This window comes from Chrysemys picta, unplaced genomic scaffold (assembly GCF_011386835.1).
Source record: "Chrysemys picta bellii isolate R12L10 unplaced genomic scaffold, ASM1138683v2 scaf629, whole genome shotgun sequence".
NCBI classification, from domain to species: domain Eukaryota; kingdom Metazoa; phylum Chordata; order Testudines; family Emydidae; genus Chrysemys; species Chrysemys picta.
The window spans coordinates 21,003-37,938 of record NW_027053336.1 but is presented as its reverse complement, the minus strand read 5'-3'; the positions used below and the strand labels follow the sequence as shown (position 1 = coordinate 37,938).

The window sequence follows — 16,936 nt, the reverse complement described above, 5'->3', positions numbered from 1 at the left end:
GTAGCCCTGAGTCGCGGAGGCTGGGAAACAGCGACTGGCCGTAGCAGGAGAGTGCTTAGCAGTGTCCCCTCTGTTACACCGTGGCTGTGCCCGGGTGTGTGGGCAACGTGAGCTGGGTGCTAGAGGGGGAAGGGCGCTGCATCCCCAGCCACATTTGTGTCCCTCCCCCGGGCACCAGCATGTTCCCTCACTGTCAGCTGCCTTCCCACCCGGCTTGTGCAGCGCCCTTCGGCCAGAGTGGAGCTGCAAAGGTCCTGCCAGCCCTGCTCTGGCCCCAGCACCCCCGGCCTGCGCAGACCCAGCGTGACCTGGGCAGATTTCACCTGTGTCCTGCCCACGCCCTGCAGCGCCACCTGCCCCAGGGCGGCAGGGACTCTGGCATGCTAGCAGCCCATCGGCACTCAGTCCGGACCCGTGGCTCCCGGGGTTCCCAAGGCATCAGCGGGGGCAAAAGGCTCATCGCTGCAGGCTCCTGGCGGGGTGGGGAACGCCAGCTCCCCTGGCAGAGGGGCAGCGAGGAGGCTGGCCCCCCACCTGCAGCCTGGCAGAGCCGTGTCCCTGGGCAGGCAGCACCCTCGGGCAGGGCAGGGCCTGGGGGCTGTACCCCTCTGGCCAGCTGCCTGGCCAGACAGAAGGATTTGCTGCCACCTGCTGGCTGGGATCAGGAACAACACCCTGTCCGACCCACCTGTAACTGCGCCCACTGGATGCGGCCCCCAGATGGGGCCGGCTGTTTCCAGAGGCTCTGGGTCTCCATGCAATGCGGGGAGAGGAGAGAAAACAGCTCAGCAGCTGGGACTTCCAGGGGAGAAAGCCTACCTCCTCCCACCCCAGTTCCTGCCCTGTGGCTCTCAGAGGGGCTCTCACACTGTGGGGCAGGATCCCGCTGATCCCCAGCCTGGCATAGGCGCAGGAACTAGGGATGTGGGGGGTGCTGCAGCACCCCCAGGTTTTACGCGAGGCTCCACTTCTGGCTCCCCCACCTGGGGTCCTGGCTGCTGGCCCCACACCCAGGGGCTCCGCTCCTGGTCCCGCCCCCACCTGTGGCCCTGGCCTCGGCCCTCTTACCCCTGCGGGCACCAGGCACCCACCCCTCCAGGTATTGAGCACACAGCCCCACAGGCACCAGGCGCCCGCCCCTACAGTCCCCAGGCATGCCAAGCCAGGGAGCACAGTGCTCCAGCCATTCAGCCTGCCAGGCCCTGCCATTAAATGCCCCTCTCTCTCCCTTCCTCCCTCCCAGCCTATCTGCTGAGCTGCAACTTCCCCTCCCGACCGGCCTACGGCGATGTTTCCGTCACCAGCCTGCACCCTGGGGGCAGCGCCCACTTCTACTGCGCCACGGGGTACCAGCTGCAGGGCCCGCCTGCGCTCACCTGCCTCAACGCCACCCGGCCCTTCTGGAGCAGCCGGGAGCCCGTCTGTGTGGGTGAGTGGGGGGGAGGGGCTGCCCAGTGCTGCCGGATGCCCCCCCTGGCCAGGCACGGTGTGACAATGCGGTTCTGGCGGAACCCAACTGAGAGTGCCAACTCAGGACAAATTGCTCAAATAGGGCAGTTACAACCCAAGGCTGGGGTTTTTCCACCTCTAAGGCAAACCAAACCAGCCAGACTAAGACTTCGGTCTCCCCCACTGGCTAACCGCAAGTCTCACAAGCAATCTCCTTAGACACTCCAGTTTCCCAGTATTACCACCAGTGCCACACGTTATGGGGACAAATAGTTATAAAAACCAATACCCCCGTAAAAGAAAAAGGTTCTCCTGATCCCAAAGGACCAAGCCCCAGACCCAGGTCAATGTACAAGTCAGACCTTACCCACAAATCACGCTATTGCCAATCCTTTAGAATCTAAAATCTAAAGGTTTATTCATAAAAGGAAAAAGATAGAGATGAGAGTTAGAATTGGTTAAATGGAATCAATTACATACAGTAATGGCAAAGTTCTTGGTTCAGGCTTGCAGCAGCGATGGAATAAACTGCAGGTTCAAATCAAGTCTCTGGAATACATCCCCAGCTGGGATGGGTCCTCAGTCCTTTGTTCACAGCTTCAGCTTGTAGCAAAGTTCCTCCAGAGGTAAGAAGCAGGATTGAAGACAAGATGGAGATCAGGCATCAGCCTTATATAGTCTTTTCCAGGTGTAAGAACACCTCTTTGTTCTTAAATTACAGCAACATGGAGTCTGGAGTCACATGGGCCAGTCCCTGCATACTTTGCTGAGGTACAAGGCGTATCTGCCTTCTCTCAATGGGTCCATTGTATAGCTGATGGTCCTTAATGGGCCATCAAGCAGGCTAGGCAGAGCTAATCTCAGCTTGTCTGGGATGTCACCCAGAAGCATAGCATAAGTTTGCCATACAGACAGTATAGAGCTAATATTCATAACTTCGACTACAAAACTGATACACACATATAGACAGCATAATCATAACCAGTAAACCATAACCTTGTCCTAGACACCCCATTTGACCCCCTTTATACAAGATTTGGGTGCCACTACAGGACTTTGGTTGCAACAATGATCTATATGGTCCCAGTTTATGTCAATAACGTCACACCCCCAACGCAAAATTGATGCAGGAAGGGATGACACAAACATCACTGACTGCATCCCAAGAGCTCCCCATCCTGGGTTCTGTCCCACTACAGCTAGTATTGGGTTAGAAGCCATACCAGTGCATAACAGAAATGGTTTATCAAAATCATGTTCAACCACATGATTGAACCTCTTTACAAACTCAAGGTAACACTTAGTTAGAACAATAGTGAATTGGATCTGCTCTGGCAGCATGGTTCCTGTATGTGTCATGTGATCTTGCCAAGAGCTAAAGAAAACTGCTACTTTATCCATACAAGCTCGGGCCAATGTTTGGAACCCAATTAACATCGAATAAATGCAGATATTAATGTTCTTCATAGGCCAGGAATCTTGGCATTTAGCCATGAAAGCAATATGGTAGTGTGCCTCAGTCTTCCTTTTCATACAGCACATTAGGTCTGGACTGTCCTTTCCCTTGTGAAAAGTTCCCATATTGTTTATATGCATTGCCTGTGAAACCCCAGTGTAACAAGGCCTTTTAACATAACGTGTGTTTTCATGTATTCCTTTTAACATGTTCAAGGAATTCTCCAAAAGATTAGGCACATTGTATATTTTTACAGTTTGTGGCAATAGCAACACATTAATTACAAAATCTAGCAATAACAACAAGTTCATTGCAAGTGTCCATCTACAGTCATGTTTGTCATGCCACCCCTTTGGCTCAATACCATTGGAGTTTGGGCATTTTAGGGTTAACCTGCGGCTTCCCTTTGCAAAATTCAGTTTTCTCTTTCCTCCTTGTCCTGCAGGATCAAACCCTGATTTCTCTTGCTTAACAGAATTCACTGGCTGATGGGGTGGGCCCTCTTTGCTAACAGCTATTAGCAAGTCCTTCCTTTCCCAGCCAGGCAAGTAATTTGCACTACCCCAGACCAGAGCCAGTCCACCAGTTTTCATATTCGTAACTGCTATCATCTCCAAGGCTGGACTCTGTCTTAAAGAGATACCACACAAATCCAAAGAGTCTGCGGGTGAGAGTTTGCTTCCTCTCCCCCGCATCCTCAAGCATTTAGCCATAAAACTGCTCTGCTCTGACACATCAGTAACCAAATCTGTCCTCAAACCCTGAAGCACAAACTGCTCATTTAAAGAATCAGAAAGGAGACATTCCTGTTCCAACACCATTGCCTCCCCAACAAGTTGGCCCCACACAGCCACTTGGTTATAGGGATGCCTCAATTCCTTAACAACTTTTACTTCCTCTGAGACCTTCTCAAAGCTACCCACACTGGATCTTTTACAAGGAAAGTTAGTGGATCCCTTCACAACAGACAATTTTTGGCTGCTAGGAACTGAAACTTCCTTGATTAAATCACTCTCACACCCTTCAATTGCAGGGAACTGCTTGCACCGAGTACCATGAGGATTCCTTTCTCCAGGAGCTTTTCTAAGCAGCAATTCACCCCTCACAGAAATTCTGCCCTTACCCTCTTCACCTAGGGCTTGCTCTAAAGGCACACTTTCCTGAGCAACAACAGACTCTGTCTGGGTCTTACTTACATTCAGGATCACCTTTGGCCCATCAGGCAGATCTCTACACACTCCCCTTTCAGGCGAACCCATAGACTTCCTAGATAAAAGGTTAGAAATATTTCCCTTCTCTTTGCCACACACAAGCTTAGGAATTTTTTCCTTTTTGCTACAAGTTGTTAAACTGTCGGTAGGTAACACAACCAAATTACCTTTCTGCTCTCCTTGTGCCCTGGCTAGGGTATCACCCTGATCAGACAGAGTTGTTACACCCTTCTCCAACCACACATGAGCAACAGGCAAAATACAAGCACCAGAATTGTTTGGTCTCTGGGATTTTGCTAAGCCACTAACTGGATGCAACCTAGTTACGGGGCCATTCTCCCCAGCAGATGCAAACTTAGGACCATTCCCTTCCTGGGCTTTAGTTGAATCCAGAACCAACTCTGAGACAACTAAATTACTCTCAACCATCACAGGCCGAAAGGCACCTTCTGTCTGCTCCACAGACAAAAAAGAGTTGGAGACGCATTTTCCTTTACTAGACATACTGTTTGGGATTTCATTTCCCTTGTCCCAGCACCCCGGGCTGTTCACAGACAACTGCTTGGAGACTGGGGTAGCTTCCTCCATAGGCAAGTCAATACCCCTGACAGACACAGGCACATTTCCTTCACTGTCACTATTCTTCGCACAGGAAACAGATAAGGTATAGGGACACTCATCTTCCACTCTCCTTGCCTTCCCAAACTGCTGACTAGATAAAGCCATCAGCTCACAAGACTGCCTAGGCTCATCCAAAATCTCCTGGTTCTCCTCTCCCTTCGCTTGATCTAATTCCAGATTTACTTCTGAGACATTAGATAGACATTCAGAAACTTCATTCACAGCCGAACAGCTACTTTCCAAAGACAAACTTTTGGAGAAACCCTCCATAGGCACAACCTTAGGATCAATCCTCTCTTGTGCCTGGTTTGTATTAACTTGACTGACCATAGCTTTAATATCATTTCCAATCATAATATCCTTAGGGATTATGTCTTTTACTCCCACAACCATGGTGCCCTCCAATCCCTTCCATTTCAGGTGGATTTTAGCCAAAGGCACCCTGACAAAATACTTAGATAAGGCTACAACAGTTACATCTTCACCTGGCAAATAATCTTCCTTCCTGACAAGACTTGCTTTAACCAGAGTAATATCTGCTGCGGTGTCCCTCCATGCCATACACCTCACTCCATTCACTTCTGCACTGCTAATAAACTCTGCATTATTTCCCCCATATTTAGCTTTAATGTGAGTTTTAAGGTCAAATCCTTCAGAGACAACAGAAACAGCATTTGCACACAGGGCACCAATGCTGGGCTCTGTGTGGCTTGCCTGTGAGTTTACAACAACAGGGTTAGCATTGGCCGTGGCATTTGGGGTTGCTGGTTTTGGGCTGCCCTTCAGTGTCGGGCAGTCTGGTCTCATGTGGCCCAGCATACCACAGCGATAGCATGTAACCTGCTGGGGATGTGAGTTCCTACCCTCCGGGCCCCCTTGAACTCCTTTAGAAGAGTCAGGTTTATTTTTAAATCCTTCCCTCCTCTTGAACTGGGGAGAATGGTGATCAGTTTTCCCCGGGGTTTTACACCCTTCTCGAGCCCTGTTTTGGGTATGGGCATCCGCAATCTCTGCCGCCCGTAGGACTGACTCAGGGTCCCTGTCACACACAGCTGCTCTCACATTGTCAGGCACAATGTCTAAGAACTGTTCCAAAGTTATTAAATCCAGCAGTTTTTCAAAACTCCCATGAACCTTGGCTCCCATAACCCACTTTTTAACAAAACCCATCAACTTATGAGCACATTCTACAAAAGTACAATCCTTAGGCATTTTAAACTCTCTAAACTTAACTCTGTAAGATTCAGGAGTAACCTTGAATCGCCTTAACACAGAATCCTTATGTGACGAACTGGGACTGTTCTTACTGGGGTGTGTGAATGCTGACAGGGGAGTGTGACTAGGATGGTCTGCATCGGGGGATGGGAGCCGGCCCAAGGGAACATACCTGAGCTTGTAACATGAGAACCCAGGAGGGGGTTGGAGGTCAGATGACTCCGGGGCCGGGAAACTGAACAAAGGCTGTGGGAGGGGTCGCTGAAGCCAGAGTGCTGGAAGCAGGCTGGAAGGAGGCTGGAGAGATGGCTGGGAGGCAGAGATGGCTCTGACCCCCCAAGGGGGGTGGGCTGGCATGCCCTGGGACCCCAAGCTGGACCTAACTGAGGGGGGGCCCTGTTGTCTGTGCCTGCAAGACCTGTCTTGGACTGTATTCCTGTCATCCAAATAAACCTTCTACTTTACTGGCTGGCTGAGAGTCATGGTGAATCGCAGGAAGCCGGGGGTGCAGGGCCCTGAGTTCCCCAATACTCCGTGACAACTGGTGGCAGCGGTGGGATCTACTGCACCCCGTGGACGGCGCTTCCTGCAGTAAGTGACTGGGGAGCAGTAAAACGAAGGGGGATTGACGGGGACCAGGCCTGCTGAAGAGTGGGAGAGAGACGGTTATTACCCCTGGGAGTGTGTGACCAGCGAGAAGGACTTTTGCAGTAACAGGGTCCCCCGGGGGGATCGCAGCGAGTGGTCCCAGGGGCGGAGGAGTCTGCAGCTCGACCCTGGCAGAGAGGTGGTGACCTCGAGAAGGGCTGGCACACTAGGGGTCCCCCTGGGAACTGTGGGGAGCTGTGAGCACACAGGCCGGTGAGTGGCCAGCAGGAAGATGTATGCCAAGCGGCTTAAGAGCGACCTGGTGGAGCTGTGCAAGCAGAGGCGGCTGCGCATTGGGAGGCTCACCAAAGAACAGCTCATTGCCCAGCTAGAGGCGGAAGATCGCGCGAATGAACCGATCCCTGTGTCTCAGGGAAGCAGCCTGGCAAATGCAGCGCAGGCACCAGTGTCTGTCCCAGCTGGGAGTGGTCAGCCGGCTGCTGAGGGCTTCCCGAGACCCCTCCTTCCTATGCCTAGGGGAAGGGTGGGGAGGAGCCCAGCAAATACCGAAGGCGCCGTGGCCCCCCCGGCCAGCAGGGGACCCTCCCGGCGAAGCTCGCCGGCCAGCAGAGGATCCTCCCGGCGACGTTCGGCATCCGGGGAGCGGAATTGGCTGGAATGGGAGAAAGAGCTAAAACTGAGAGAGCTGGAGGATCGTGAACAACAGAGACAGCATGAAGAGAGACAGCATCAGCGTGAAGAGAGACAGCGTCAGCAGGAACGGGAGGAGAAAGAGAGACAGAGACAGGAGAATGAGAGACAGCGTCAGCATGACCTGGAACTGGCGAGATTGAAGGGCAGCGAACCCCCGGCTGCGGTGAGTGAGGGGGGACCCAGGACTGCACGGAGCTTTGATAAGTGCATCATGGCCCCATACAAGGAGGGGGAGGACATGGATGACTTCCTGGAGGCCTTTGAGACGGCCTGCGAGCTGCACCGGGTTGATCCCGCGGACAGACTCCGGGTCCTTACCCCCTTACTGGACCCCAAATCCGTGGCATTGTACCGCCAACTGGGAGAGGCAGAGAAAGGGGACTACGAACTATTCAAAAAGGCCCTGCTACGTGAGTTTGGGCTGACTCCTGAGATGTACCGGGGAAGGTTCCGGAGTCAAGATAAAACCCCTGAGATCTCATATCTGCAACTAGCCGTCCGCATGGAAAGATACGCCAGCAAGTGGGCTGGTGGGGCCCAGACGAAGGAGGACCTGATTAAACTGCTGGTACTGGAGCAACTGTATGAGCGGTGCCCATCCGACCTGAGGCTGTGGTTGGTGGACAGAAAGCCAGAGAACCCGCGACACGCCGGGCAGCTGGCTGATGAGTTTGTAAAGAGCCGGTCAGGGGGTGGCAGGGAGGAGCCCCAAAGGAACAGGCCCGCCGTGATGCAGAGAGAGAGTCACCCTGGGACCTCCCAAAGAGGGAATATGGGGAATCCCCTCCCACGGGGAATGCCCAGCGTCAGGGACAACCGACCGGCTCGAGGGGACCCACAGGACATGAGCTGCTATTACTGCGGCCGAAGAGGCCACGTTCGGGCCCAGTGCCCCAAGCTCAAGGACAGACTGAGCAGACCGAACCCGCATAGGGTTAACTTGGTAGAGGCCCAGACGGACGAGGGGCAGGCTTCTCACGCAAGAGGGGCTGGCAGCTTATCAACTGCTCAAGAGAGAGAAGGGCCCCAGGCCAGCTCCTCTAGGGGGCTGGATGCCCCAGACTCAGGGTTTTTGGTTTATACGGTGGGCGCGGGGCTGTCCCTCCGGAGAGAGTACCTTGTTCCCCTGGAGGTGGATGGGAGGAAGGTCAATGGATACTGGGATACGGGCGCAGAGGTGACGCTGGCCCGGCCCGAGGTGGTGGCCCCAGATCAGGTGGTGCCCAACTCCTACCTGACCCTGACGGGGGTGGGCGGAACACCAGTCAAAGTGCCCGTGGCAAGGGTACACCTGAAGTGGGGGGCCAAGGAGGGCCCCAAGGATGTGGGGGTACACCCGTATCTGCCCACTGAGGTATTGATGGGGGGGGACCTGGAGAACTGGCCAAGCAACCCCCAAAAGGCACTGGTTGTGACCCGCAGTCAGAGCCGGCGAGGGGCCCTGCGCCCTGGCCTTGGGGGGGGTGCCTTGCCTGAGGCGCAGGACCCTAACCTGGTGGGGAGGGAACGCCCAGGGACGCGGCTCAGGGAGGCTGCAGCTTCGGACCCAGCGGGCGAGAAAGAGCAGGTGGCCATCCCTGTCCCAGCTGCTGAGTTCCAGGCCGAGTTACAGAGAGACCCCTCCTTGCGGAAGATAAGGGACCTGGCCGACCTCAATGCGGTACAGACCATGGAGCGAGGTGGCCGGAAAAGGTTCCTGTGGGAGAAGGGGTTCCTGTACCGAGAATGGGCTCCCCCAGGGAAAATGGAGTCAGGGGGGATCAGGAGGCAGCTGGTGGTACCCCAGAAGTATCGCCGCCAGCTGCTGTGCCGGGCCCATGACATTCCCCTCTCAGGGCACCAGGGAGCCTGGCGTACCCAGCAGAGGCTGCTACGGAGCTTTTACTGGCCTGGGGTCTTTGTTACTGTCCGACAGTACTGCGGATCCTGTGACCCCTGTCAGAGGGGGAGGAAGGCCTGGGACAAGGGGAAAACAGCTTTAGGACCCTTGCCCAGCATAAAGGATCCTTTCCAGAGGGTGGCCAAGGTTAAAAGGGCGGCTCTAAACCAAGAGAGCCCAAAGCACAGACCTCCAGACTGGAGCGCTGGGAGAAGACCACAGCCCAGTTGGAACCCCAGAGGTATGGGGGTGGGAAAAGGGCACAGGCCGCATAAACCTTCCCACATGCGAACTGCGAGTGCCATCAAGCACCCCGACCTAAGGGGGGGCGTGGAACGGAAGGGGCCTGGTGTAACTCCCACCAAGGAACTGGAGGGATGCGGGGGCATCCATGGGAACGGGGGTAGGTTCGAACTTCCGCGGGTCACTGGCTAAAGTGACCCTGCTCAGTTCGGTCTCGAAGGGGGGAGAGATGTGACGAACTGGGACTGTTCTTACTGGGGTGTGTGAATGCTGACAGGGGAGTGTGACTAGGATGGTCTGCATCGGGGGATGGGAGCCGGCCCAAGGGAACATACCTGAGCTTGTAACATGAGAACCCAGGAGGGGGTTGGAGGTCAGATGACTCCGGGGCCGGGAAACTGAACAAAGGCTGTGGGAGGGGTCGCTGAAGCCAGAGTGCTGGAAGCAGGCTGGAAGGAGGCTGGAGAGATGGCTGGGAGGCAGAGATGGCTCTGACCCCCCAAGGGGGGTGGGCTGGCATGCCCTGGGACCCCAAGCTGGACCTAACTGAGGGGGGGCCCTGTTGTCTGTGCCTGCAAGACCTGTCTTGGACTGTATTCCTGTCATCCAAATAAACCTTCTACTTTACTGGCTGGCTGAGAGTCATGGTGAATCGCAGGAAGCCGGGGGTGCAGGGCCCTGAGTTCCCCAATACTCCGTGACACCTTAAACCGCTCATAATTTAATGCTTCTTGTTCCCCCAAGTCATTAAACACCTCCCTGGCTTTTCCAGTCAGTCTGGTTAGCAGGACAGGCATTCGCTGACCCTCAGGGATCTGGTACAGATTGCAGAGGCGTTCAAAGGTAGACAAAAACTCCTCTATATCCTCAGTATCATTGTAAATGGGACACATCCTTTCCCAGTTTTTCTCATGGTGGGGGGGAAGTGGAGTACCAGGTGGGGATGACTTTCTCCGCTCTTCCATTACTTGGAGCTGAAGTCTGGCCGTCTCCTGTTCCATCCTGTGAGTCTCCTGTTCCATCCTGTGAGTCTCCTGCTCAGCAGCGAGCAGCTCTAGACGTCCCTTACGAGCTCTCTCTTCTCTCTCATCAGCCTCCTTCTTTCTTTGATCAGCTTCTTTCTCTCTCTCAGCAGCCTCTTTCTCTCTCTCTCTTTCTAACTCTGCTATTTTTTGCTTCTCCAGCAATCGAAGATCTGCTAGCTTCTGTTCATGCTCAAATTGCAGTTTACTTGTCACCCTTTGCATCCTAATTTTTTCTGCATCTTCTGCAGCCTCAGGTAAGGGCTGTGCTCTTGCCCCCTGATCACTGGCTATTAGCAGATTTCTCAATTCTTCCTTTGTAGCTTTCTTTCTAAAGCTTATCCTCTTTTCTGAACACAAATTTTCCAGGGCTTTTTTCCCAAGTCCCTCATATGCTCTTTGCTCAGCCATTGCAGCAGCTCTTTAACCAACAAAACTCTCAATCCCAAAATTCAAATTTGGATAGCGTGGGGTTCTGACCCAAAGCTTAATTGACCTGGTTCTGTGGATCCTGCCGACTACGCCACTGTGACAATGCGGTTCTGGCGGAACCCAACTGGCTGCCTCCTCCTAAGAGAGGGTCCCACACCCCGGCACCTTCCCACCGGCTGTGGGGTGCCCCCTAAGCACTGGGCATGTTCCAACCACTGCCCTGCAGCCGCAGCCCGGCTCCAGGCACTGCCCTCTGCCCACTGCTGCAAAGCCAGGCGGTATGTGGCCAAGGGCGCTCTGACGGGCCCCATCTCTGATGCCCCCATCTGTGCAAGCAACTGCCTGGCAGCCATCTCCCCAGTGCTCCTAACCCTCAGCTTCCCCTTGCAGCGGCCTGCGGGGGGGTGATCAGAAATGCCACCATCGGACGCATCATCTCGCCCGGCTTCCCAGGCAACTACAGCAACAACCTGACTTGCCACTGGCTGCTGGAGGCCCCAGAGGGCCAGCGCCTGCACCTGCACTTTGAGAAGGTCTCGCTGGCTGAGGATGATGACAGGTGCGGGGCAGGGAGTGGGGCCCATATGAGGGAAGGGTGTGGCCTCAGGGGAGCAGGATGGACATGTCTGTGAGGCCTGGGGGGCTAGAGCTCCCCTACCATTCTGTGTAGGACTTGCAACATGTGTTTGCAAATGGATGTTGACTCTGAAACCTACCGATGGCACATGACAGGGCCATTGAGGCTGCCCTGCTCTCTGATCAGGGCTCTAGCCAGCCCTGCTGGATAGTGACAGGTATTGGGGCTTCCGCCCCAACCAGGGGCTGCCCTTCGCGTCTCCATGCCTGGGACTGTCTTCCCACTGAGCCCCTCTAGGAGAGGGGACAGAGGAGATACCCAGGGCACCACAGCTCCCCTGTGTGACGGGTTACCCACCCTCCAGGGTGCCACCTGATGTACTGGGGTACCACTGAGCCCACCTGTTCCACCAGCCTGGGCTCCCTTTACACTGTCTTGCTGAGCCAGGCCCTCAAGCCTCCTCCAGCACACACAGGTAGGGACTCGCCCAGCTGCAGAACGACACAGACCCTGAAATCAGCACAGCACTCAAGTGCACACCCCCTCTGGAGTGCAAACCCCAAATTATATCATCTTGCGCTGCACAGAGAACTGCACAGCATAAGCTCGTGAAATTCGCCCCCTCCCTCAATGTGGAGGAAGATATTCACAGCTTTTCCCCACTCCCCAGTTATGAATTCCACAAACTGGTTTGAGAGAAAACAAAAACAAATGTATTAACTACGGAAGATAGATTTGAAGTGATTATAAGGGATAGAAAACAGATCAAAGCAGATTATCCAGCAAATAAAACAAAAACGAAGATAAGCTTAAGATAGAAAAGAAGCTGGTTACAAGTAGTAATTTCTCACCCTAAATGTTGGTTTCGGCAGGCTGCAGAGGTTCTGGAAGGCAAGCTGCTCTTGCTTGCAGCTTAAAACTCCAGGTGTCCCTTTCACAGGCAGACACCTTCCCAGCCTGGGCTCAGTCCTTCCCCCTCCCCCCACCCTTTGTCTTTGTTTCTTTGATGGTCACAGCAGTCATGCTGGGCAGAGAGTCAGTGAAGAATGACCACTGATTATCTCCCTCCCCTGCCTTAAATAGGTTTTACATGTGGTGGGAATCCTTTGTTTTCCAGTGTGGTTTCCCCCCTATTCCCCAGTAGAAAAATATTGTTATTCTATCATGGAGTCCAGTACCAGGGGACTTAATCACATGACCCTGCAGTGTCAAAGCAGCCAGAAGTCAGAGGTTGTTTGAGCATCCCAGGAAGGTGAGAGATTAGCATCTTCAAAGGCCTATTGTTCTCTCTAATAGTCCATTGACTTGTCCCCAGCTAGGCAGCCAGACTGATTGCATTCTGTCTGGGGGCGTTCCCTAGGTGCAAACGTATTTGTAGTACAGATGTATAGTCAATATTCCTAACTTTAGATACAAAAATGATCCATGCATACAAATAGGATAATCATACTCAGCAAAGCATAACTTCCAATGACACCTCGCATGCCTTCTCTTGCATCTTAGTGATGCTATAATCATATTCTAACAATATTTCTATGTAGCGTCACACCCTGCCCCTGTGGTTTTTGCCCTCCTGCCTCCAGGCATCAGCAGCTGCCCCTTGTCTCCCCCCATTCTCCCGATGCACACAGGCCTCCAGCAGGCCGAGCCACAGAGCCCTAGTACCCAGCGGCCAGGCCGCAGGGATCTGCCAAGGCCTGTGCCCCCTCTCCCCCCCAGCTGGTACTGTGCCCATTGCTCGGCAGGCTCATCATCCGGAACGGGAAGGACATTGAGGCACCGCCGGTGTACGACTCGTACGAGGTGGAGTACCTGCCCATCGAGGGGCTGCTCAGCACTGCCCGCCACTTCTTCCTCGAGCTCACCACCGACAGCAGCGGCGCCTCCGCCGGCGTGGCGCTCCGCTACGAAGGTAAGGCCTGAGACCCCCGCAGGGCATGGAGAGACGCCTGGCCCGGGGCCCCGGAGAACGAGCCCTGTGTTCCCAGCCCCCTTCGGGTGGCAGCATTAACCCCCTGCCCCTCTGCCCCCAGCCTTCGAGCAGGGGCACTGCTATGAGCCCTTCGTCAAGTACGGGAACTTCACCACCAGCGACGCCACCTATGCCGTGGGCACCAGCGTGGAGTTCAGCTGCGACCCTGGCTACACCCTGGAGCAGGGCTCCATCATCATTGAGTGCGTGGACCCCAGCGACCCCCAGTGGAACGAGACGGAGCCGGCGTGCCGAGGTCTGTCTGCTGAGGCCAAGCCAGGCGGCAGGGGAGGGGGCAGGCAGGTGCCTGGGGGGACAGAGCAGGCAGGGTGCTGTTCCCCTGGGCTCCCAGGCCTGTGCGGAGCCGGGGCCCAGGCCCTGCACTGAGCGCCCCCTGTGCTGCTCGCTGAGACGGGAATGGGGGCTGCTGTGAGGCCTCCCACCCGCGGCTCTGGGCTGCGGGGCCAGGAGCTCAGTCTCGTGTTCCCTGCAGCTGTGTGCAGCGGGGAGATCACAGACTCGGCGGGCGTGGTGCTGTCCCCCAATTGGCCGGAGGCCTATGGCAAGGGCCAGGACTGCATCTGGGGCCTGCACGTGGAGGAGGACAAGCGCATCATGCTGGACATCCAAGTGTGAGTGAGCCGAGGCTGCCCAGGGCAGGTCCCACAGGGAGGCGGAGGAGCAAGGGCCTGTGGATTGCCCCAGGGCGGGGGGTGGGGGCAGCCTGCCCTGGGTGCTGGCTAAGGCCGGCGATCTTTAGCTGCCCTGGGGATGGCTGGTAGAGCTGTGAGCCCCGTGGGTTGCTCCTTGTCCCTTGTGCAAGAGGCTAGTTCAGCTGCCTCCCCGTGGGTCTGTGGCTGCAAAGGGGCCAGGGCTGGGTTGGGGTCCCTTTGCCCCAGGATAGTCTTGGCTGAACCCCCCCCAAGTGAAGTCCACACCAACAGAGCCCCACTCATCCGAAGGGGAGAGTCCCCCCTAGGGCCAGGGCCAGCTAAGCCGGGCTCTACAGGTCCCCTTCGCAGGGCGTCTGCCCCAGCCCCTCTCTCCCCGCAGGCTGCGCATCGGGAAGGGCGACGTCCTCACGTTCTACGATGGGGATGACCTGACGGCCCGGATCCTGGGCCAGTACACAGGCACCCACCGGCGCTTCAAGCTCTACACGGCCATGGCCGACGTCACCATCCAGTTCCAGTCGGACCCCGGCGGCGCTGTCTTCGGCTACCAGCAGGGCTTCGTCATCCACTTCTTCGGTGAGGGGCCCCCACCAGCACTGGGGAGAGAACCCAGGAGTCCTGCCCCCCTGCTCTCGCCCCCAGACCTCCCACCCCCCACCAGCACTGGGGAGACAATCCAGGAGTCCTGCCTCCCAGCCCCCCTGCCCTCGCCCCCAGACCTCTCACCCGCCACCAGCACTGGGGAGAGAACCCAGGAGTCCTGTCCCCTTGCTCTCGCCCCCAGACCTCCCACCCCCCACCAGCACTGGGGAGAGAACCCAGGAGTCCTGCCCCCCTGCTCTCGTCCCCAGACCTCCCACTCCCCACCAGCACTGGGGAGAGAATCCAGGAGTCCTGCCCCCTGCTCTAAATCCCTAGACGCCCCCACCCCTCGGAGCTGGGGATAGAACCCAGGAGTCCGGCCTGCAGCCGGCCTGTGTGGCCAGGCCCCCGTGCTGGCAGCGGTCTCACTCGTCTCTCCCTGCAGAGGTTCCACGCAACAACACGTGCCCCGAGCTGCCCGAGATTCCCAACGGCTGGAAGACCACGTCCCACCCCGAGCTGATCCACGGCACCATGGTGAACTACCACTGCTACCCCGGCTTTGAGCTTGTGGGCACGGACCTGCTCATGTGTCACTGGGACCTGACCTGGAGCGGGGACCTGCCCACCTGTGAGAGAGGTGAGCGCAGGGCCCGGGCCATTGCTGGGGAGGCTGCGCCACACACCCACACGCCCCAGAGACTGCCCCGGGGGTCCCCTCCCCGCCTGCCCTGCCCTGCCCTCTGGGCTGCCCCCCAGCGCCTGCTGCCTCCAGGAGATGTGCCATTGGCCCACCTGTCAGACCCAGCCCAGAGACACAGGGCACAGACAGGGAGGGCTGGGCCGCGGCTCCAAGCCCCTTTCTCCCCCTGCCCGCGCTCCCACTGGCTATTGCAGCAGCGGACAATTGCCAGAGCAGAGAGGCAGCCATGCAAGGGGGGGTGGCATAGGAGCCAGGGAGGCCAGCTCTGCCAGGGTCCTGGCCCCTCTGCACCAGTGCCGGCTGGTTGGGCCCCCTGCCATCCAGGGGACAATCAGCTGGCCAGGCCTGGGCCTCCCTCCAGCACTGGCTGCTGCTGCTGGAGCGTAGGTTGGGAGGGACCCTCCACAGTGCTTTGTCTCCCCCCTCAACTCCGAACCAGGCTCCCAGCTGGGAGGGGTGGGTGGGGCTGCCCCCCAGGCGGCGGCACTCAGCAGGGTGGGGCTGGGGTACAAGAGCCCCCCAGACCGGAACCCTGCCAGGACGCCAACAGTCGCCTCCCCCAAACTACCCTGCACCCCTTTGTGCCCAGGCTGCCTGGCTCAGGCCGGCTTTGCTGGGCCGAGAGCTCCCCCTGCTGGAGCTCTGTGCCCTCAATGCTGGCCCCAGAGGGCCTGACTCTCACCTGCCCACTGCAGCCCTGGAGCAGGGCTCCGGGCGCCCAGGGTCTGACTGCGTCCCTCTCTGGGGTGCAGAGGGGCTGGAGGCCTCGCCCCGCAGGGCATGGATGGGGGTGCTGGGAAGAGACTGTAGGCCTTTGTGGTCCCCTGTGCTTCGACCACTAGCCACGCTGCCTGCCACGGCGTGGCTCTGCAGGCTGCGGGGGCTGCAGCCTCCCCCTTGCCCCCGAGCAGGGGCAGTAACCGGCTCTGGGCTGCAGCCCCCCCTCCCCAGCAGCTTCGCTTCCCCTCCCCCCACACCCTGCAGCGCTAAGGGCCCTGAGCCGTGCGGGGAGGCGTCTCCCCCTTGCCCCTCAGCTTGGTGTGAGTCTCGCCTCCCTCCCCTGCACAGTAACCGCCTGCAAGGACCCCGGGGACGTGAACCACAGCCGCAGGATCATCTCCAGCTCCAAGTTCCCCGTGGGCTCCACCGTGCAGTTCGTCTGCGACAAGGGCTACGTCCTGACGGGAGGCGGCCTGCTGACCTGCCGGGACCGCCAGGCCGGGGGCCCCAAGTGGAGCGACCGCCTCCCCAAGTGCACCCGTGAGTCCGAGCTCTGCCAGCTGCTTGCGTGGGGTCCTGCTCCAGCTGGCTGGCTGTGGACCTCCCCCCAAAACTGGTCACGGGGCACCTGGCTGCTTGTCTCCAGGGTTGGGGAGAGCCCTGGCCCTACAGCCTGTGCTGGCACCCTGAAGCATGGGATGCTCGGGAGGGGGGCGTTGCCGGTGGCATCGTGCTGGGCACAGCATCCCATTGGATTGTCCCCCAGGGCCTGGGCAGCAGCCTGACAAGAAGCTGCCCGCCTCCCAGCCCCGGCAAGAGTCCCCCAGCAGTTGGGCCAGGGCTGAGCGCCGTATGGGAAGCTCCCCACGGCCCCCAAA

General features: G+C 57.3%; 1 protein-coding gene across 2 annotated transcripts in view; it reads left to right on the top strand.

Annotated features, from left to right (window-relative positions):
* The first annotated feature begins 1,187 nt into the window (after positions 1-1,187).
* The window catches only part of LOC135979058 (seizure protein 6 homolog), a 35,248-nt gene continuing 19,499 nt past the window's right edge, over positions 1,188-16,936 (top strand). For both annotated transcript variants that reach the window (XM_065579664.1, XM_065579663.1), the window contains exons 1-8: positions 1,188-1,429; positions 11,221-11,389; positions 13,153-13,319; positions 13,441-13,635; positions 13,873-14,011; positions 14,433-14,629; positions 15,081-15,275; positions 16,407-16,598. In XM_065579664.1, the coding sequence (XP_065435736.1) occupies positions 1,213-1,429; positions 11,221-11,389; positions 13,153-13,319; positions 13,441-13,635; positions 13,873-14,011; positions 14,433-14,629; positions 15,081-15,275; positions 16,407-16,598 (1,471 nt within the window). In that variant the 5' untranslated portion in view covers positions 1,188-1,212. The remainder of the gene's footprint in view (positions 1,430-11,220; positions 11,390-13,152; positions 13,320-13,440; positions 13,636-13,872; positions 14,012-14,432; positions 14,630-15,080; positions 15,276-16,406; positions 16,599-16,936) is intronic.